Source organism: Amia ocellicauda, chromosome 20 (genome assembly GCF_036373705.1).
Source record: "Amia ocellicauda isolate fAmiCal2 chromosome 20, fAmiCal2.hap1, whole genome shotgun sequence".
In the NCBI taxonomy this organism is placed as follows: domain Eukaryota; kingdom Metazoa; phylum Chordata; class Actinopteri; order Amiiformes; family Amiidae; genus Amia; species Amia ocellicauda.
The window spans coordinates 8,388,987-8,411,719 of NC_089869.1; the positions used below are offsets into that span (position 1 = coordinate 8,388,987).

The 22,733-nt window shown below is 41.4% G+C and overlaps 1 protein-coding gene across 1 annotated transcript; it reads left to right on the forward strand.

Annotated features, from left to right (window-relative positions):
- Positions 1–7,073: 7,073 nt before the first annotated feature.
- On the forward strand, positions 7,074–16,330 carry trub1 (TruB pseudouridine (psi) synthase family member 1). The gene is made up of 8 exons (XM_066693671.1): positions 7,074–7,252; positions 7,679–7,774; positions 8,373–8,428; positions 8,858–8,939; positions 12,031–12,103; positions 12,936–13,075; positions 14,812–14,868; positions 15,373–16,330. The coding sequence occupies exons 1-8, from the start codon at positions 7,111–7,113 to the stop codon at positions 15,606–15,608; spliced, it is 882 nt and encodes a 293-aa protein (XP_066549768.1). The 5' UTR covers positions 7,074–7,110; the 3' UTR covers positions 15,609–16,330.
- The last annotated feature ends 6,403 nt before the right edge of the window (positions 16,331–22,733 follow it).

The window sequence follows — 22,733 nt, forward strand, 5'->3', positions numbered from 1 at the left end:
CATCCATTGTTGAATGATGGTGTACGTACATCATGTTTGTCTATATTGTGCAGATAGATTCATTTCAGGTAGGGGATTAATGAAGCATCTCTTCTGTCTGTAACTGCCATCTAGGTTCTTTACCTGTCCTATTTTGGTACTCTACTTTTGAAGCATTCTTAATATGATTAAATAAGTGAAAACTGTGAGGTCTTAAGATTGAATTACTTGTACTGCTGTACTACATGTATTGGAAATGTTTTAAAATCCAATAAAAGGTTTTCAGACTCCTGACCGCTTCTCTCTGAAACAGAACTAGGCTGAGGAATGCCTTATATCCCAGAGTGCACTGCTCTTCATAAACGCACGTCAACAGACGGTTCGGTGCGTTATGGTTTTGGTTCTGTTGTAAAATATGAAACCAAGCCCTTCTAAACAATTACATTTATTTGCCGCCTGTCGTGTTCCAAAGATAAGGATTAAATAAAGTTGTATTTATCAGCCACTTTCCCTGGTATTTTAGTATTTTAATAATTTAAATAAACGTGTTCTTGATGTCAGACTATTAGGATTAAAGCATTTCTCTTTTTAGAGTTTGTTGAAATATTTTAATTATATCCAATTACTCTTTGTGTTGGTGGTGATATTTATTTTTTCTAGCTGAATGAAAAACACACGATGTTTGTCCCAGGTCTGCAGGGTATCTAGCTTTTGAAAGTGCTGTGATAAGCTTATCTTATATTTCCGTAAAAAAATATAATGAGCGTAGCCATTCTATACCTCTATACCTCCCGAGAGAGCATATTACCACGTACATGGCTGTATTATTTATAGATCGTCAAAGAAAAGAAAATAGAAGCCGTGCTGGAATAAGCATCAATCTCAAATCACAACTCGAATGCAACCAGGCGTCCACCAGTCAAACAATCAATCCCATTTATTCAGTCACTAGAGGTATCTGTCTCCCTGCCTATTTACAATATCTGAGGGTGGGGTTCACAACAAAAAATGCTCGATAGCAAGGTGAACATGAAAAGAAAAATACTTTCTTTGAAGTTTCTCTGTAAAAAAAAAAAAATGGCACATCCACAGTTATTTATTCTGTCTGTTTGACTTTTTGTTATATTCTTTCACTTTTTTATAAAACTGTTTCACTACAATTGTACTCATCTGATATTTTTATACATGGCTATATACAGACAGGTAACAAATTAAAGGAAAAACCAATATAAAGTGTCTCAGTGAGGTGTTGGGCCATCACGAGCCGCCGGAACAGCGTCAATGCTCTTGGCACAGATTCTAGAGTCTCTGATCTACTGGAGGGATGAACCCCATTCTTCCAAAAGATATTCCCTCATTTGGGGTTGTGATGATGGTGCTGGAGAGCGCTGTCTAACACGTCGGTCCACAATCTCCCATAGGTGTTCAATTGGGTTGAGATCTGGTGACAGCGAAGGCCATAGCATATGATTCACATCATTGTCATACTCATCACACCATTCAGTGACCCTTGTGCCCTGTGGATGGGGCACTGTCATCCTGGAAGAGACCACTCCCATCAGGATAGAAATGTTTCACCATAGGATAAAGGTAATCACTCAGTGGTTCTTAACCTTTTACAGACTCACACCCCCTACAGCGATCCATGGAAACCCCACACCCCATCAGGTCAAGGGGTTGGCCATGTACCATTATATAAACATTTATATATCATTTACAAAAATCGGCTTCTATGGGATGCAGTGGAAAGTGTGTTGCTTACTTTAGCTTTCAAATGATAGAATTGGACTCTTGCCTCCACAGAAATATGTTGATTTTCCTTCTTTTCAAAAACAACAATAATAATAATTGGTAAAAAATCAAGGAAGATGCATATAATTATTTCCAGCTTGCATTAGTATTTAATGAATACTTTAAAATGTGATTTGCTGCCTCAGTCCCAGTCCTCCAGTACCGCCTTACTGAAACATCCATACGTCTCAGACCATGACTGACTGCGGTGAACTTTAAAGCCTCGCAGTTGAGTAGAGAGACTTGGCTGATTCCTGCGAAGAGCGCTCATACAGTCGCTCAATGACCAAACTAATGAGGAGCAGCGCTGCGGTTCAGCTGCCTGCCCAGAGTGATGGAATTGGTTTCCTTGGCGGAAATAAGCAGCGGCCGCAACATATTTGGGATCTGAAGTGAACTTGATCTTAAGAGGGCTTGACCTCAGAGTCGGACGAGCTCTGTTCACACTACAATGAGTTCCTTCACTCTCCAATGCCAGCGAAGCCGGTTTCTCCCAAAGCCCCGGCCTCCAGCAGGTGTCTATTTTTAATCAACGAGAGCTTAACGTCCTCTCAGGCAAAACCGAGTCATTTTAGTTTGTGAATGGCTAATCTCTCTTAGAAGTGCGTCTAGCTGTGTCTAGCTGTTGAACTAAAGGCATAGCCTCGTTTGTCATCTATAAAAAACACAAGAACATTTCTTTACTGGTGTTTTTTATTTTTTTAATAATAAGATTCATGGAAAGATGTTTTGACAGTTTGTCCACAAGACAGACATTGTATATTCAGATGCGTCAAAAAAATATGGATTAGGTTCTGGGTAACAGCAGAATTGATGTTGAACAACCCAAGACAATTAATTGCACTTCAAGAAATTGACAGTGAATGTTTTTCTTTTTTTTGGAGTTCAGAAAGCCTTGTTAATAGTTTGGGAGAGGAATGTCTAGATTAATCCACAGCAGCCGAGAATTTAAAACTAATGGTGAGTGAAGAGGAATGATTGTGCGCTTACAGGCCTCCTGCAGTGAGAGGGGATACTTGGCACGCCTTGTTTTTGTGTCGATATGGATGCAGTTGCTCTTTTGTTGCCTTTAATCTAATCTGTATATTGATGAAGGAAATCCGATCCCCTTCCTCCCTCCATCTGGAGTCTTAACACCACGGAAACTTCTACGCTTGTTTTACTTCGTCTGAAGCTGACAAGAAATAAATAAATTGGGATAAAACATGAAGAGGCTGCTAAGCGGTAGAGTCACGGATAAGCGCGTCTTCACAAGTGGAAGCGGCGAGTCGGGGTCTGAATACAAATCCTCCCGTTCTTCTAAACCTCGGGGTCTCTAGGGCCCCATCGACAGCAGCAGTGGCATGGCGCGACTGTTATCTGCCACAACCGAGCGACGGCTTTCAAAGAAAATCCCCTGATCTGATCCCAAGGTCATGCTTTGCCCCTGTGAAGAACGAGCACAAACTCGGCTCGCAGGATAATGAAAGCAGGGTTGATTTATAAATGCATGTATTTGCTCTACAGTGAAATGCATGCCCTTAAGATGTATCTGTTTGCTTTATTTTTGCTTTGCCATTAAATAGTCCTTGATACTGAAAGATGAATCTATGATATGGGAAATTATCCTGCAAGGGAGAGGGCTTTCTCTTCTTTCATAACTGTTAAGCATCTCTCTGCTCACTGCTCACTGACACTTCTATGACCTGTTCCCCCCCACCGGTCAGTTACTAATTGAAAGGTTACCTAAATATACTTCTAAATAAATACATGCTTTTGGTTGTGGCTTAAATATATTAGTATGTCCTTATCACCATGACAATAAAAGCATGCACTGCCATTCTTTCAAAATGCAACCCTCACTTATAATTTAAACTATATTATACAACGGGTGACTGTGTTTTAGTAATAATATGCAATTATAAGAGTCGTGATACAGTGACATTTCTGAGGCTTTGGTGTGGAATGAGTTTTAAACCTCTCTCCACGGATGAGGCTCTGGCTCATAATTTTGGCCAAAGTAAACAGATTTGAGCTGAGTCCTGGTTCTGTACAGGCACTTCCATGGGGCGCCCGTAGTTCCGCTTGTGCTGACCCTCACACGCTGTGTTGACTGTAGAGAAATTACAGCCACCCTAGCAGCTGTTAGGTTAATATCAGTCACTGGGCTGGGAGCCAATCCGATCTCCACAGAGATCTTCAGATACTTATTATCATAGGTTATGACCAGGCTGTATGCTCTGCAGATGTTTATATTAAAGCATTATGTTTCTATCAATGAGTAAGTAAACTCAACTGAGATAATAATAATCGCTGGGTCTTCTTAAAAGTTAAGTAAGTTGTCAGGCAGTGGTAATAATGCAGAGGTTTTTTCAGAGGTCTCAGAGAACTTGAGGAAGTAGGAAGAACTGTATCGGTGAGACAACTATGGTAAACATTGAAGGGTAGGGTAGGGTCTGTATAGGCATGTCAAGTTGGGAGACACACAGCTGGCCACATACAATATATAAACAGAGAAGTCTTTATAAAACAAAATCTCAAAAACATTATACAGTAACTGCCTGAATATTGCAGGACAGCTAATGAACTTTTCCTTCTTTATCACAGTTTTAATTTCAGGTATTGATTAATTAATCTCAATTTAGATATATTACTGTGATAATCGCTCCTTTCTTCTTTCACAAAATACTCGCCTGTAGCACATTTCTGGTGATGAATGTTTTTTTCTTCTTTCTTTTTCTTTTCAAAATATATTTTTTTTACTTAATTGTCATGCTATGTAATTACACAGGGATACAGGGTCCATATCTGGAAACCTGGAGTCTTGGTCTGATGCAGATACCCAGTATTTACCCAATATTTTATTTCCAGTGCCTGTATATCAGGGGTTCCCAAAGTGCGGCCCCCCAAAGCCAAACTTCAACCTTCAAACTTCAAGCTTTTCTGAAGCTTTTATTTATTTTTACACTTAATGACAATTTTCTGTTTAACTTTAACAACCATTAAAGTTAATTAATGTTCCCTAACAGAAATGTATAGGAAATAAAATTGGTGGTTCATTTTCTACTCCGCCCCCCCATCCCATGCAACCTCGGGAAATTGGCCCTCCATCACCAGACTTTGGGAACCCCTGCTCTATCCTGATCTTTTAGGTCCAGTTGCTAAGGCCTGCAGCCACCACAAAGTACCAAAGTCTGTCTGGACCTTCTGCAAGATAGCCCTGCCTACCATCTACCTCAATCCCTACGTGCTGTAGTAGAGGATCCCACTTCCTGGTACGTGCAAGGATGAGAACTGTGAAGTGGGGAGGAGCCAGTTCAGAGCAGAGATGGGATTTGTCACTCCAGCTGTCATGATGACTTCATTTAAATAAATATATTCCCTTGGTTGGTCTGATTTAAAACCAACTGGATTGTGACCCTCACAAGAATGTGTTCAAAGGTCTTTATCCATTAGACCCTGGAGGAAAATGACTAAATTAACTACTACTACTACTTAATAGCTTAGGTAGGACAAAAACCAGGAATATCCTGGCTCTTGAGGGTTGGCTGTGAATACTCTTACACTGAACAAATAAAACCATGTTCTTGCGTGATCTAACTTGGTGGTTCTCATCCCAGGCCCCTGCTGTTCTGTTTTAATTCCAGCTAAAATCAATTGCTTAATTGAACCGTTCATTGAAGTTAAATGGTGGGTGAGGATAATATGCTTCAACTCTAAATCTTGACCTCTGTCAAGTTATCCAAATTAGCTCAATGAAGTACCTGAGAGCTCGGCAGCACAGTTGGTCCCCAGAACCAGGGTTAAACATTGCTGGTCTAGCATGAAACCTGGGCTAGTCTAGGACCATGGTTCATAAGTATGTTGATTTGTGTTTCCACCCCCAGCTTAAACAAATTCAATATGGCAGTTTTATCCACCACATTCTGGTCCTGCAGACTTGTCTAATGATGGCCCCTGTACAGTTTTGTGTCGCAGGCATTGGAGTGTGATGGAAAAATAGATCAGTTTAGGTTTCCTTTGGTATTTGTGTGATTTGACATGAAGTGCTTGTTAAGATCTCATCTCGGACAAGTACGTTCCAGCAGCAGCTGCCATCCCAGCTGATCAGATGGAGGATGCTGAGAAGTGAGAGTGCAGCCTGAGCTACTCAACACACAAAGGGCCTGCTGTGTCACCTATTTGGGAGGAAACCGCCAATTAGGATTGGCAACCATGCACCATGATTTCAAGCCCAACAGGAGAGTTGATCCAGTCTCAATTTCTAAGAAACGATTGATTGTTTGAATAAATGTGCTTGCCTCTTTTAACTATTCAGTTTCCATTTCATGAGCATTTATTTATGAGGTAAGAAATGGTCATTATTGTGATTGCTCAGTTTGAGATCTTGTGGACTCATAAGTTGATAAATATTCAAATTGTTATTATGAATAACCAATTGCTATTAATGTTTTCAATGAGCAGGTGTATCCTACTTGGATTAATGAGCTGATGGGTGTTTATTGGCCATACATCTTTTCACACCTGAAATAAGACACTGAGTATACATTGTCATTCTTTTAAAACTCTGATTTTGGTAGGTGACTAAGCGTTTCAGGCTGTAAACCACATTACAATCTCCCACTGGGATCTGAACTGACAGCCTGACTTTGCTAACTAAAATGATTAAGAAAAGCGTCGCCCACATCTCCTGCTGTTTGCAGACTGTCATGTGCCTTCCTACTGCAGTTTCTCCAATAGATAAATGATGCGCAGGTCTGGGCTGCTGGGGCCACAGTCCTGCAAGTTTATTGGTGTCTGGATTGAATGGTTAAACTTTCCCATTTAGTGAGCAAATGGTTCAATGAAGTATTTCAGAACCGGGGTGGAGTTCAAACACAACACACCCTGCACACAACTGCAATCAATGTCGAAAATCAATAGCAAATACAAATGAGGGAAATATTTTCTGTACTGGCCTCATTGATTTAATTAATGAAGTGGAAATCCAGAGTATTGGACAAGGAAACGTTTATGATCACTCACTCCTGACCTAAATTATAAACACATGCACAAGAAAGTGAAAAGTAAGGGAAATTGAAAGGTGGTCTTGGACTTTAGATTGGAGTATATGAGGATTGAGGAATTTTATTAAGGGTTTTTGCATAAATGTAGTTCAATACAATATACTGAATTGGTCAATCCATACGAAGTATACAGATTGATACATTTATATATTTCCAACTGTTATTTATTTAAAAAAATATGTTTTATGTGCACAAATAAGAACATGAATAAATGTAACGCAAAGATCGAACTACATTTCCCATCATTCAAAACTACAGCGTGTCGTCATCAAACCGCGTCGTGTCAACAGAAAGCATGGCTGGAAGTGTTGCAAGCGCCGCTGCTGCCCAGAAAGCTGCAAAATTGCACTCTCTGAATGGACTATTTGCAATTTATAAGAAACAAGGACCGACGTCGGCGGATGTATTAAATACACTGAAGGACAAGCTTTTAAAAGGTATTATATTTGCTACGCTGGCGGGTTTCATTCATTCCCGACTGTATCATAAATTGTCTCTGCATTTGATCCATCCCAGATCATCATTGAACATTTTCTGTACAGTTTTATAGATACGGATGAAGGCATTATTAAAAACCTGTGGCAGTTCTTACATTTGTAAGTGTTTATACGATCTATTGTGTCAGTACTAGTAAAACGAATAGGCCTAAATAAAAGAAATGCCAATCACAAGCTAAAGAGAAAGTATATAGTTCTGTCAGATCATGCAACGTTTCTTTACATTAACATTCTAGCTGTATAATTCAATGCAGTAGACGGCATCTGTTTTTTTTTAATTAAGAGTGACCCCTTACAGTTTAACACCTTATTCATTTCCATACCGGTGCGATGTTTTCTGTATTAAAAGTGTTTTTGGTGTAATAGAGGCTGATCTGAAACAGAACTCCAAGAAGAGGAAAAAACAAATCCTGAAGATCGGACATGGGGGGACTCTGGACAGCTCAGCTTCGGGGGTGCTAGGTAAGAGCAGGTTATACTGTGACTCCTAGGATGAATAAATCCTTAGATAAATGATCAATAAACTGGCAGTATTGGTCTTCTACCAGAGGTATGTGAGAGGCATTCATTGCTATACTACTACTATATTATCCATTTACTTTTAGCAAGTGACTTTTCTGATATCCACATAGTGCTGTTGACGTACCTGCTGGGTAACAAACAGAAAGAGAGATCCATAACAAACAGTTCTTGTCCTTTCTCTCTAGGACCTCTAATTGAATCGCCCTCGCTGTTATCACTTCGTTTTCTCATATGGTTGTCACTCACACTTAAAAAAAACTGACCTTATACTAATAATTCCTTTCACTTTGAATGTGGGGAAGAACAAGTTACACGCCTTCTGAAGCACACATGCAGTCATACTGTGATGCCAAGCTCGGCTCTTTCAGCTGATTTACGCAGCCGGGTCGTCTTTCTGTGTTGCCCAGGTATAGTGATGGAAATGCAGCACTGCACTCTTTAAACGGGGAGATTGGGGAAAAAAGTTTGTGTGTGTTTGTATCATTTTATCACGTATGTTTATTTGGGTGTTTTTACTTAACTTTTCCCTGTGTTTCAGTGGTTGGTATTGGAAAGGGAACAAAGATGCTTGGTACTATGCTGGCAGGTTCAAAGGTGAGTGCAGCTTTTGAAATATAATATTCTAGTCTGCATATAACTGGGCAACTTCACAGCTTTATCCTTCCAATCTGCTGAGGGTGTGCACTGTGACCCAGGTGGTTTGTTGTGTAGTTGTTTTGGAGAACAAAATCAAAGCAGTAAATTGTTTCATTTCCTATTTTCCTACTGTGTATTGAGCAATCTCTATCAGTCTTCTAAAGCAGATATGTTTGGATTCACTTTCCTATCCCTTATGGTCAGGGCTGATGTTTAGCTTCCAAGGTCAGACACACTAACATCTCTTATTGTCCAGATTTAGTTGTAGCTAAAACCATGTCAATTTCTTTCAACACAAAAATGATGTGATTTACAATCGTGCATGAGACAAACGCATCTTCCTGGATATATTTGATACTGTTTTTATTTTAATTTGTATTTTTCCAGAAATACACCACAGTCGGTGAATTGGGCAAAGCAACAGACACTCTGGATGCCACTGGGACCGTCACACAGGAAAAGGCATACGGTGAGGAAACTTAAACTGAAAACGAATGATGACATCGCCAATTAACTAGAGACCTTTTCCGTTAGTGTAGAAGAATGTTGCAGGTGTTCCAGTTTTCCCCAAAATTCAACAGCTGTTTCAGATCTATCAGAACTGAAGAGACACCATATTACAGGCATCTCATTTTCTGGTATTCCTCAGATACCAAGCCTGAGGAGTTGGTAAGCTATCTTATGAGCTATATACAGTGAGGGAAAAAAGTATTTGATCCCCTGCTGATTTTGTACGTTTGCCCACTGACAAAGAAATGATCAGTCTATAATTTTAATGGTAGGTGTATTTTAACAGTGAGAGACAGAATAACAACAAAAAAATCCAGAAAAATGCATTTCAAAAAAGTTATACATTGATTTGCATGTTAATGAGGGAAATAAGTATTTGACCCCTTCGACTTAGTACTTGGTGGCAAAACCCTTGTTGGCAATCACAGAGGTCAGACGTTTCTTGTCGTTGGCCACCAGGTTTGCACACATCTCAGGAGGGATTTTGTCCCACTCCTCTTTGCAGATCCTCTCCAAGTCATTAAGGTTTCGAGGCTGACGTTTGGCAACTCGAACCTTCAGCTCCCTCCACAGATTTTCTATGGGATTAAGGTCTGGAGACTGGCTAGGCCACTCCAGGACCTTAATGTGCTTCTTGTTGAGCCACTCCTTTGTTGCCTTGGCTGTGTGTTTTGGGTCATTGTCATGCTGGAATACCCATCCACGACCCATTTTCAATGCCCTGGCTGAGGGAAGGAGGTTCTCACCCAAGATTTGACGGTACATGGCCCCGTCCATCGTCCCTTTGATGCGATGCAGTTGTCCTGTCCCCTTAGCAGAAAAACACCCCCAGAGCATAATGTTTCCACCTCCATGTTTGACGGTGGGGATGGTGTTCTTGGGGTCATTCCTCCTCCTCCAAACACAGCGAGTTGAGTTGATGCCAAAGAGCTCGATTTTGGTCTCATCTGACCACAACACTTTCACCCAGTTCTCCTCTGAATCATTCAGATGTTCATTGGCAAACTTCAGACAGGCCTGTACATGTGCTTTCTTGAGCAGGGGGACCTTGCGGGCGCTGCAGGATTTCAGTCCTTCACGGCGTAGTGTGTTACCAATTGTTTTCTTGGTGACAATGGTCCCAGCTGCCTTGAGATCATTAACAAGATCCTCCCGTGTAGTTCTGGGCTGATTCCTCACCGTTCTCATGATCATTGAAACTCCACGAGGTGAGATCTTGCATGGAGCCCCAGACTGAGGGAGACTGACAGTTATTTTGTGTTTCTTCCATTTGGGAATAATCGCACCAACTGTTGTCACTTTCTCACCAAGCTGCTTGGCGATGGTCTTGTAGCCCATTCCAGCCTTGTGTAGGTCTACAATCTTGTCCCTGACATGCTTGGACAGCTCTTTGGTCTTGGCCATGGTGGAGAGTTTGGAATCTGATTGATTGATTTGCTTCTGTGGACAGGTGTCTTTTATACAGCTAACGAGCTGAGATTAGGAGCACTCCCTTTAAGAGAGTGCTCCTAATCTCAGCTTGTTACCTGTATAAAAGACACCTGGGAGCCAGAAATCTTGCTGATTGATAGGGGATCAAATACTTATTTCCCTCGTTAACATGCAAATCAATTTATAACTTTTTTGAAATGCGTTTTTCTGGATTTTGTTGTTGTTATTCTGTCTCTCACTGTTAAAATACACCTACCATTAAAATTATAGACTGATCATTTCTTTGTCAGTGGGCAAATATACAAAATCAGCAGGGGATCAAATACTTTTTTCCCTCACTGTATGAGCTTTCCATACATTAAACGTAATGGGCTCTTGATCTAAAAATATCTCTCAGTAATAAAACAATGCTAATCAGTCTACTCATCCGCTGATGGACCCCAAATGTCTCAGTCAAGAGTTATTCTGGCCGTGAGGCTGTTAGAGGAAGTGTAAGAGTGTAAGTAAAGGTTAAAAATAGCTGAATTTATCTTATTGATCAACCACTTCATCTTCCTTCTCCTTCTAAGCTCCTTGAGGGCCTCAGAGTTGAGTTTAGGTTCAGCTGCACAGGATGTGTTACACAACCGCAAGGCCAGTCGGTTTTAGGTTTTATTTTAGACTTTTAGAAAGAAGGAAGGGTTTATGATGATCCGAGGGCCACCAGCGAGTTCTGTGAAAACGCTTATAGAAACCTGAAGTGGGTGACACTGCAACGGCTGTTCCCATGTGTATTTTCTCAGCATGGTTATAATGAAAAGTTATTTAGACAAAAGCACATCCAAATTTTAATCTGCTTTGCTATGTGTTAAAGTGTGTTCCTTCACCTGTCCTATATGTTTATTTGGCTACTTAAGAAGTTTTACAAGAGCACAATATAATCAATATATCATAAGCCATGTACAACATCGTACACACACCTGCTTGTTTATTTTCTTACATTTCTTTCCAAACAAGGAGTTGACGTGGCATTACAGCGAATATAATGCAAAGCTAAGAGCCAGGGGCATAATGGCAGCAGTGTCCACAAACACGCAATTCAGCTGCCTGGTACATGCTAGTGCAGCAGTCACAGATGGAGGCACAGGAAAAAAAAATGCATTTTACAGTGTTGTCCTGCAAATCTGCTTCACAGTATAAACTATTGCTTTATTCTGTCTTCCACCCTGTTCTGTTCTGTGCCCTCTGTAGCACATTATTTCTGTTCCTGAGAAAGCCTCATCCCAATATATAGATACACACATACATTAATAAATACATACAAGGTCACATCTTTCAGGGAGCAGCAGCGAGGCACCTTGACAAGCACAATACATCAGCTGGAGGGGACTTCTGCTGGCTTCGTCTGACAATCATTTTTCAGCTGACAATCCTGTACATGGTGCTCGGATTCTGTCCCCCCTTCATTATGTCTTCTGCTAATGCTGCAATCCTGGCCTCCTCCAGCAGCACGTAAAAATACATAAAATACAAACCTTGACAAATTAGCTCAGCCCGAAAAGGTGTCTTTATGAAGAGGGACTAACAAATGTGCAGCTTTGAGATTGGAGATGGAACAGTTTGGTTTTCTCTATTTGCAGATCACATCACAAAGGAGGAATTTGAAGAGAAACTGAAGAAATTCACTGGAAACATAATGCAGGTTCCTCCACTGTAAGATTATGATTATTCTGATAAAATGTACATTATAAGTTCAATACAATGCACTTTAGAAATTAAGGAACCACATTTTAACACCTCGTGGGACAGTACTACTATTGTGAGCATTGAAAGGGTGCATTCTGGGATAGAAGAAAAAGTACATCAAGGACTTTGCACAGTGCCAACTCCACGGTTTAGCTATAAAAGGCTGTTTCCCATCCCAGACCCATTTTATTGGTGACACTTGGACATACTGATGGTTTTTGGCTCCTTGTCTCACCCATCTAAAATAGCTTTTATTGGCAGGGGAAACATATTGAAACCTTAAAATAAAGATTGTTCCCATTTCAGATAGTAATAAGGGGTCTTTGATCTCTCTGAGTCTAAGATTTTTTCCCAGTTGTGGGTGTGGGAATTGCAAGCCAAATATAGGAGATATTGAAGGACATTTCTGTTGTCATCATTGTTGTTTTATTGTGTTTTCCAATGAGAGTAATATTGTTCTTTACCTACGTTAACGATCATTAATTATGCAAGATGGCGGCGAAAATCCATTCAGATCCTAATTGTAATTAATTTAAAGTGTGCAGTGAAGGCATATTGATTTGTATGTATAAACCATTGTGGCTGCGGTGTCTTGTGTGACCAGCTGTTATTGTAACTCTGTTTCCTGGTCGAATATCAATGCAGTAATTAATTTAATCAGTTAGGCGCCAAGTGTTGATTACTGCAGTGTCACAGGATACAGAAGCTCTCCTCGGGGAGAACGGGGAGATGTTCCTTAATTTGAATTTAAGAAACAAAGACATAAAACACACCCATTTCAGTATTGTTTTGCCGTTAGATACTCTGCGCTGAAGAAAGATGGCCAGAGGTTGTCCGTTCTGCTAAAGAGAGGCCATGAAGTGGAGGCCAAGCCAGCCAGACCAGTGACCGTTTACAACCTCTCCCTGACGGACTTCAGCCCTCCTCTCTTCACGATCGGTAAGTCCTCCCATCAGCCCTGCCCTCTCCATTCTGGGCCCCCGGTGGCATCAAACCCCTTGAGTATCGCATGTTAACTGTTGTGGGTAACCTGTGCCTTAACTAGAGTATTGATTTAAGTGTGTTAAGCTGCTTTGTGCACCACGCTCAAACTGAAGAAGCCGCGAATGGGAGATTATGGGGTTTATACAGCTTTATTCCCTCCAAATCCTTAATGGTCAGGAATTAAGTCCCACGGCCTTAATTCTTTAACGGATCCTTATAGAGATGGGTTAAGCGATTTAGCAACTTTCTGTGACGGTAAAAGCCTCGGACAAAAGTGTTTCTCCCTAATAAGTGCTGATGCCTTTTACCAGAGATTGACATCTTTGGAATAAATTTAACTGAAGATGTGCAAATTAGTTTTATACTACAGTCTAATTCATATACAGGCCTTCGACTAGCAGGTGAAGTCCTTTAGTAATGGCCTCTTAATTTTAATTAAATGGATGGGCACAGCCATTCAGAAATGGATCTTCCTGCATTTGAAAAAGAACTGTGAAATGATTTCTGTCAGCTACAAAATTATCGGTCATAAAAAGAAAAATGAGGCCTATTCAGAAATGCTTTGTTATATATGGTAGATGCCTTCCCATTGGTCTCATTAGGAGAGGGAGATTTTGTAGGACCTTGGGATTAATTAATGCGGACTTTTCGTGAATTAATCATTTTTCGCTGCTTTAGTATATCATAGTATTTGGCCAACTTAGCCTGAGTGTGGGATGTGATAATTGGGTCTCAGGGAATGAATAGCAGAATGGTTCTGTGCTCTATATGTTAATAGCAGTCCATGCTGCAGAGACATAATGGCTAATACAAGCTAATACAAGTGTCTCGTGCCATTTAAAATCGTATTCTCAAGAGAGGTTCTTTAGCCTTAGTTCAGTCTCCATTTGGCTCCATTTGGGAAGCCACATTGTAAATTGGTATTTAATATCAGAAACCCTTTAAACTGTTCAGTCGTATAGGATCCAACAGGAGTAAGCTCGTCCTACATCTCAAAATTCAGGTATCGGTGTAGCTGAGGTAGAAATAAGAAATAATTCAGGTTCTTCATGTTTTGTTTAATGTAATGCACCTCAGATGCCTGTTGGTTCATCTTCATATGAACCTGCTTTTGGTTGGCACTAGGTTGAACATTTTGTTTGATCAAGCAGTGTGAAATAACACTTTTTTTTTTTTTTTTTTTTTTTGGACTGTACGACTTTAAACATGGGCCCCGTGTTCACACTGTCTCATACTGTGAAATCTACCACACGTGTCCTTGTGTTGCAAGCCATCTGTTATACAATCCCTTATTATTAAAGATGTCACTTTGTCTTCTAGTTACAGTAATTTTCCTATACAGCTCACAGCACGTATACAATTAAATGCAGAGAATTTGGTAAATACTTTTAAAGGTATCTTATCTTTATTTCTGTTCGGGAGAGCGTTTGTTTCATAAGGGGTTAGGATTCTCTCATGCAATCAGATTGGCTTGGTGATCTGCTTGATTCCAGTTTGGATGTTGCACCGGGGCTGTAAACCATAGGAATTTAATCAAAAGAACACCAGGACATGAATAATGTATGATAACAGCAGGATGCATATTTGATGAGCACCCGGCACACGTTTTGACTCGACAATTATTCCCGCCCAGCCGTGTGCGCAATTAAACACAATTAATGTAGTAAAACGAAGCCCTGTTTGTGTTGCAGATGTCGAATGTGGCGGCGGGTTTTACGTCAGGAGCTTGGTGGATGATATTGGCAAAGGTATGGATTTCAGAAAGCACTCCGATGGGGTTTTGTTCACCGCTCCGGAAATCTGCCTTGAAAGAGACAGTCCTGTGATGGCGATATTGTACAACCTTCTTTGGTACTCTGCCAGTCTCCTCCACTGATGTAAAATATGTGCACTTAATGAATTACTACGTTGTAATCTGCCAATACAAGAAAGGTGTCCTTGAGTCTGCTGAGAAAACATTTCCTTCTTTTAACACCTTTGTGTATTAGGATGTTGCTAGGGACAACTGTTAAAGGGAAAAATACATACTCCCCTTATACGCTTCAGTTCAGGGTCTCGGTTTGTGTCGTAAAGTGAGAGCACTTATATTTCTCATGAAAGCGAGTGTAACAACTCCTCAACAACTAATGGGCTCCACACACAGCGCATGTTGGGCCTGGTAACCTGGCCTTGTGTGTCACGCAGACAGAGGTGTGGGCTGTGTTCTCCTCACTGAAGTGTTTTTTTATTTTCCCCCCCCCTCCCTCTGCCAGAGCTCTCCTCCTGCGCCCACGTAAAGGAGCTGGTGAGAACCAAGCAGGGCGCCTTCACACTGGACGAGCACGTCTTGCAGGAGGACAGCTGGACCATCGACCGAGTGGCAGAGTCCATCCAGGAGTGTGCCCACCTCCTCAGCCCAGAGCCCGCGTTCAAGAAACCCAGAACGGACCCGTGTCACACATCGGACGCTGGCAACGGAGAAGCAGGCGATGAGAAGGAGCAGTCGTAGCTCCCGAGCCCTGCCCGGCCCGCACAACCTCCGAGGAACAAACCCTGGAGGCGTCTCGGATGGGTTTGTGATGCAGGCAGCAACGAGGATTCATAAGATCAGGATTCTGAGCGCTTTGCTAAAGCATGTCTGCTCGAGGCTAGTCAATCCTTCAACAAGCTCTATGACTTTAGTAAAAGCTCAAATTTGTATGTTGTTTTTTTAAGCACTGCATAGGAGTTATAAGGAAGCTGAAATAAGACATACCAGAGAGGCAACATTGTGCCAACCAGTTCAGGAAACCTGTAAAGCTGTGATGAAGTTTAACTATTCCCTTTAAGTTTGTTAAAAAACCTGTTTGGTTGTCCTTTATTCAGAGGGTGACTAAAGTGCAAGTTCAGGGAAACGCAAGAACCAGTGTAAGCATCAGTCACCCTTCATGAATCTTAACGGTGAAGTCTGACCTTATTTAAAACCCATAGATAAGAGGAACTAATCTCCCTCTTTAAACCTCCTCTTTCCTTTAAATGATTCAATCAGAATGTCGCACAAATTGTTTCTTTGTTACGTTTAATGTGGAAAACTGAGATTTGAAGCATTTTCCAGAATGTGTGTGTAGACATTTAGATTTTTTATTTTTTTTTGTGTAGGTTTAGCCAATGAAAATAAGCTTTTTATGATCTGAAAAGAGCGATTGTCAGCAGGGTTACTGTACAAGTACTTATTAAAATGTGCTAACTGCAGGCTTTTTATTGTTCTTTTGCAAACACTACCAGCACTGCACAACCCCCTATAATTGACTTGGACAAAGTCCTTCAGGGTTGACACTTGAATTAAGATGCTCGCCGAAACCGCAGGATTCCTTTGCTTAGTGTAACCTTGCCACGGTAACCTGACAGCGGCTGCAAATAAACCAGGAGGATGGTTTGATGTCCATTGTGAGCATTTTGAAAGGAGGTGTCGACTTTCTATAGGCACAGTATTTAAGCAATTTACTCAAATGTTATTTCAGTTTAGTAAAGCATCTCCAGACTAGTCCTTCAGAGAGCTTTTAACATCAAACAGCTGTTTGTAGTGTTTGTAGGTTTCCACATTCCTCGTCCGCCACAGGGTTTAGTGTCTTGATTTGTTCCTCATTTGCAGTTTGCCTTTACAGGTGTAAAGAGATGGAGTTGTGACTTTGTTACCTGTTCACAATCCTGCCTTGAGAGGTATTAGGGATTTGTTGTGGAAGTGTCCTGTGACTAATCTGTATAAGCCCAAGATTAACAGGTTCAGAATTGTGTGCAAGACGGGCAGTCAACCATCAAAGAGGATGGAGCAAGCCACTATAATGTGACTGCAGAATTAGAGTTGCAGGAAGTTGCTGGCTCAAGTAGTGGTTCTTTTTCAACATCGTACAATAAGCAGCAGATAATACTGAACAGATGCATGCTGGGTATCCCTAAACCACAGGATGTCCACTAATGGGTATCTTCAGTCTAGTAATATCCACTAGTTTCAAATCAAATTCAAATGGATGAGCCTCTGTACATAAAGATATCGGCGAGAATTCAAAACGGAAACCGAAAACAACCCCAGCAATCCCTGCTTCCTGCCGGGCACGCTGCCCAGAGAAGGGTTAAAATCACAGCCCATTAGGCTTCCCGCCGCCAAAGCCGAAGCCGTCAAGTAGGGGAGCTGCGTAAGTCGTGTGAGCTCTCTCGGTTTAGCGGGTCTATTATTAGCACAAACCGTGCCGGTATAATTAGATGTTTTGTCGTCTTTGTCCCACGTGACTCACTCTGAAAGCTTTCAGATTGGCCAGTTTTGCTTGTAAGATGGCGGACTGCAGTGGGCAGCACTGGCTGGAAAGGAAACCCCGCTTCTTCTCGGCCTTGGCCCAGACAGCCCCCCAACCGAATCAAGAATCCTACGAGACTGGTCGTTTGGCAGATGAAAACAATTGCCCTTTGGTTCATCTCATTCGAGAGATCAGATCAAGACTTGGAAAGGCATGAAGATGCAGACCACGTTGAAAGGAAACTGTCATTGTGTAAGATTGTAGAAAGATTGCTAACAGTAATCCACTATGTACGTGCTTGTACCATTTCAGGGGGTGTGGAAAAAAAAAAAAAAAATCTAGAGATTGTAGTAGTTATTAGTCACATCTCAGTCACGCCTAGATGCTGGAAGCCATGTGTCCTATTTCAAGATCTCTCTACTTCCTAGAGCAGAAACCTACCAAGCTGCTCACAGATACAAATGTTTGTGTGTACGTCTAGTTTTTATTAGCATGCTGAACAGGGATTGAAACTTTCCTCGCCCTTGCAGTTTCCGAGCTGAAGGTTATCATCCTCCCCCTCCACGGTGAGTCTGTTGTTTAAACGATGTTACCACTGTGAAGCCAGCGATTTATTCCACCCACACCTCCTTTTTACTATCTACTTCTACATCGTCTGCTTAATTGTGACCTGGGTGAACTTGGCCCATGTTATAGTTGCAGGAAATCCATGCGCCGGTCTGGATCAAGCTGACATTTACAGACTCGGTCTATAGAAGATGTAAGAGCCTCTTAATGAAAGGTCAGCAGTGTGGTATGGTACGCATTGACCACAAAACTATGGAAATGCATCTTTTGACTGTCCTAATCAGCAAAGTCTCACCAAGTGTAGAGCACTTCACTCCACATCTCCTCTTTGCCCAGAGAGCAGTAGATGAAGAGAAAGCATTAAACTAAAGAGTAATGCTCGAACGACTGTTTATGGCAGTGAGGTCGTAATGCCTAAAAAGCAATGGGCAATAGGCTCAAAGTGTACGTGTGAAACTGCTAAATAAGCACATTATTTCTCATTCAGTGCTTACCTGGCCCTATAACACTGCCAGGACACGGGCCATTGAGCTGTTTAGTCAGGACCAATAATTGCCACACAAATAATATCGGGCTCATTAAACACCACCCTGGAGTGGATACAATCTCCCGATCTGGTGCAAACTTTTTTCTTCTTCGGGGTGGACCTCAATAGTGCTGTTCTGACAGTTGTGTCTGTGCTGGTACTTTCATCACAGCGAATGTGATATTGCGCCTTCCTCCATATTTCCTCATTGTTGTGCCTTCACGTTATTTACTCTCTGATCTGATAAGTTTTCAGATGCGTAGGGAGTTCCTGTATTTGTGTTGGAGCCACTTCAGTGTTTCTCCCAGGCTATTGTGGATGTGTGCTAAGTTATGAAATGGTTAACTAACTAACTTTGTGCACACTGTGCTAGAAGTGCATGTTTCAATATTTAATGTGAGATTAGAGGAGGAGGAAGTGAAGGCAGGGTGAAAACTCTCTGGGAACCAGCGGGGATTGTTTCTTGTTTTCCACGGGCAAAGAATGTCAGAATTTCTTCCTGAGAGTTGGGCTTCCCTGTGGAGAGAAACCCTGGCTGCAAGAAATGAATCCTTTTACAATGCACCCTTCTGCTGATAAAAGCAATATGGTTGACCTATCTTAAGATCCCTCACCACTGTTCCTTGGTGTTGTGCTCTTCGCTCCAGCCTGGGGGTTAATGGAAGGCTGTGGAGACTCTGAAAACCCTTTCTTTATCGTTTTTGACTTCAAAAAAATAAAAATGTACATGCTTTCTCTGTGCGCTTTATTCGAATTAATTTATTATTAAACCACAATTGGTCTGGTGCCCCTTCCAAACAAAACAAAATAAAAATAAAGGAATTATACTTTACTACCCTACAGGTTACTGTCTATAGAACATACCTAGAAATTAAAAGTAATCTAAAAGTAAAAGGATCAATTTAATTTCACTTTTCTTAATACTAATACTGTGGAGTAGGTGTAAAATCTCACTATTGTTCCTGTATTTGCTTTTACAATGCCTCTCACTTTTCACTGCAGCAGGTCCTTGTCTTTCATGAAAGCACTGCCTTCGAACCCGCAGCCACTGTATGACATTACATTGCATTCATTATTGGGTCTATTTTTACAGATCTGAAATAAGGCTCAGATCCTTGTATAACTGAATAATTGAATCTAGCTGTATAACTCACTATATAAAGGCACAACACAATCAGCGAAAAGTTGCCTGACTGATCTGATGGAAAACTTTTTTTTTTTTTTTTTTCTTTCCATCCTCTCCTAGGATGTGTAGTTAGACATTTTTGTGGCCGCTCTGCTTACATGCTATTACTAACTTCTCTCTCACACACGCACACTCAATGCTATCTCCATTTAAGGGAGCTCGAACATTTAATAAAGCATTATCACAAAAGACAACAGTTGTGCTGAAGGGCTATATCAATAAAAGTGTCCATTCACTTGCTGAAATTGCCCTTCTAATGGCATTTGAGTCCATTCAAGTGTGGTAAGTGAGAGCCACCCAAGCAAGGAGCCAATGACAGCGCGGGATATTGATATAAATGTTTGCTCCCGTGGAGAAAAGGGCACTGTTAACCAAAGGGCGAAGGTCAGATAAATGGGCTTGGTGGGGGGGAGCTGACAAAATCCTATTTATAGGCGGCGTATCCAGACCTCTCCCCTCCGCTGCTGACCATCATTTGGAAAGTGATCCACGAGACTTGGCTCTCACAAACCACGCTGCTGATGCTAACAATAGTGAAAGAAGAGCGTCTCCCAGGAAAGGAGGTCCAATCAAAGAAGGGTGTCAAATGGGAAGAGACAGGGAGTACATTGTGTGGTATTATTCATCTGTCGAGAAATGCTTTCTGTACCGAGTCTTCCAAGATGTGTCCTTAGAGGAACTGTGTAATCATCCCTTGCAGTAGTATAGTTTGTCAGCAATAAATGTGAAAATGCTCCCCAACTGACTCAGTGACTCGTCGTTGTTTGAGGCTGCAGGGCCTGCAAATGCTTTTAAACTCCACGAATACGCCGTCATAACCTGCAGGGTCTCAGTTTGTGTTGCATTGAATATTTTGTTCACGTTTCATGTCTTAAGGGTATAAAAGTACTTGACTGAAAAGTGCCGCACTGTGTTCTTAACATATGATGTAAAAGTATGTTTTTCTGCATTTGTATTTGCTGTGCACCCTATTCAAAAACCTGTATTCTCTTACTTCTTATGTTTTAAGAATGAGCAAAACTAAATCTGATTTTAAAACACGACGGAGGGCTGGTTTCATAGACCCAAATTAGCTCTAGTCCTGGACCACCCAATGTTATTCTAGTTAGAGAATTCTTAGACTGGTCTGTGACATCAGCAAGGTAAAAGTGGAGGCACAATATATATGTTTTTGGAAATCTGTCCCATAACCATTTATCCCCAAGTCAGCTCTCTGACAACCCTATTCTCTCCCATCAGTCAATCTGGCCCAATTACATCACTGTAGCTCTGAAAGGCACACAATTTTTTCATTTGGATCCATTTGGAATATTGAGATGATATACAGTGAGGGAAAAAAGTATTTGATCCCCTGCTGATTTCGTACATTTGCCCACTGACAAAGAAATGATCAGTCTATAATTTTAATGGTAGGTGTATTTTAACAGTGAGAGACAGAATAACAACAACAAAATCCAGAAAAACGCATTTCAAAAAAGTTATAGATTGATTTGCATGTTAATGAGGGAAATAAGTATTTGATCCCCTATCAATCAGCAAGATTTCTGGCTCCCAGGTGTCTTTTATACAGGTAACGAGCTGAGATTAGGAGCACTCTCTTAAAGGGAGTGCTCCTAATCTCAGCTCGTTACCTGTATAAAAGACACCTGTCCACAGAAGCAATCAATCAATCAGATTCCAAACTCTCCACCATGGCCAAGACCAAAGAGCTGTCCAAGGATGTCAGGGACAAGATTGTAGACCTACACAAGGCTGGAATGGGCTACAAGACCATCGCCAAGCAGCTTGGTGAGAAGGTGACAACAGTTGGTGCGATTATTCGCAAATGGAAGAAACACAAACTAACTGTCAGTCTCCCTCGGTCTGGGGCTCCATGCAAGATCTCAGCTCGTGGAGTTTCAATGATCATGAGAACGGTGAGGAATCAGCCCAGAACTACACGGGAGGATCTTGTTAATGATCTCAAGGCAGCTGGGACCATAGTCACCAAGAAAACAATTGGTAACACACTACGCCGTGAAGGACTGAAATCCTGCAGCGCCCGCAAGGTCCCCCTGCTCAAGAAAGCACATGTACAGGCCCGTCTGAAGTTTGCCAATGAACATCTGAATGATTCAGAGGAGAACTGGGTGAAAGTGTTGTGGTCAGATGAGACCAAAATCGAGCTCTTTGGCATCATCTCAACTCGCCGTGTTTGGAGGAGGAGGAATGACCCCAAGAACACCATCCCCACCGTCAAACATGGAGGTGGAAACATTATGCTTTGGGGGTGTTTTTCTGCTAAGGGGACAGGACAACTGCACTGCATCAAAGGGACGATGGACGGGGCCATGTACCGTCAAATCTTGGGTGAGAACCCAAAACACACAGCCAAGGCATTGAAAATGGGTCGTGGATGGGTATTCCAGCATGACAATGACCCAAAACACACAGCCAAGGCAACAAAGGAGTGGCTCAAGAAGAAGCACATTAAGGTCCTGGAGTGGCCTAGCCAGTCTCCAGACCTTAATCCCATAGAAAATCTGTGGAGGGAGCTGAAGGTTCGAGTTGCCAAACGTCAGCCTCGAAACCTTAATGACTTGGAGAGGCTCTGCAAAGAGGAGTGGGACAAAATCCCTCCTGAGATGTGTGCAACCCTGGTGGCTAACTACAAGAAACGTCTGACCTCTGTGATTGCCAACAAGGGTTTTGCCACCAAGTACTAAGTCGAAGGGGTCAAATACTTATTTCCCTCATTAACATGCAAATCAATTTATAACTTTTTTGAAATGCATTTTTCTGGATTTTGTTGTTGTTATTCTGTCTCTCACTGTTAAAATACACCTACCATTAAAATTATAGACTGATCATTTCTTTGTCAGTGGGCAAACGTACAAAATCAGCAGGGGATCAAATACTTTTTTCCCCCACTGTATGTTGGGTTTGTTGAAGGTGATTGCATCTTCATGAGAAATGTTTCCTTGTAAGAATGTATCAGGGGTTGGGGGAGGGTAATACTAATAATAATAATAATAATTAAAAAATGAATAATGCTTGAATGGGTTTAGCTTGATTCACTGGCAGTGCAGTCCTACTGGTTTATTG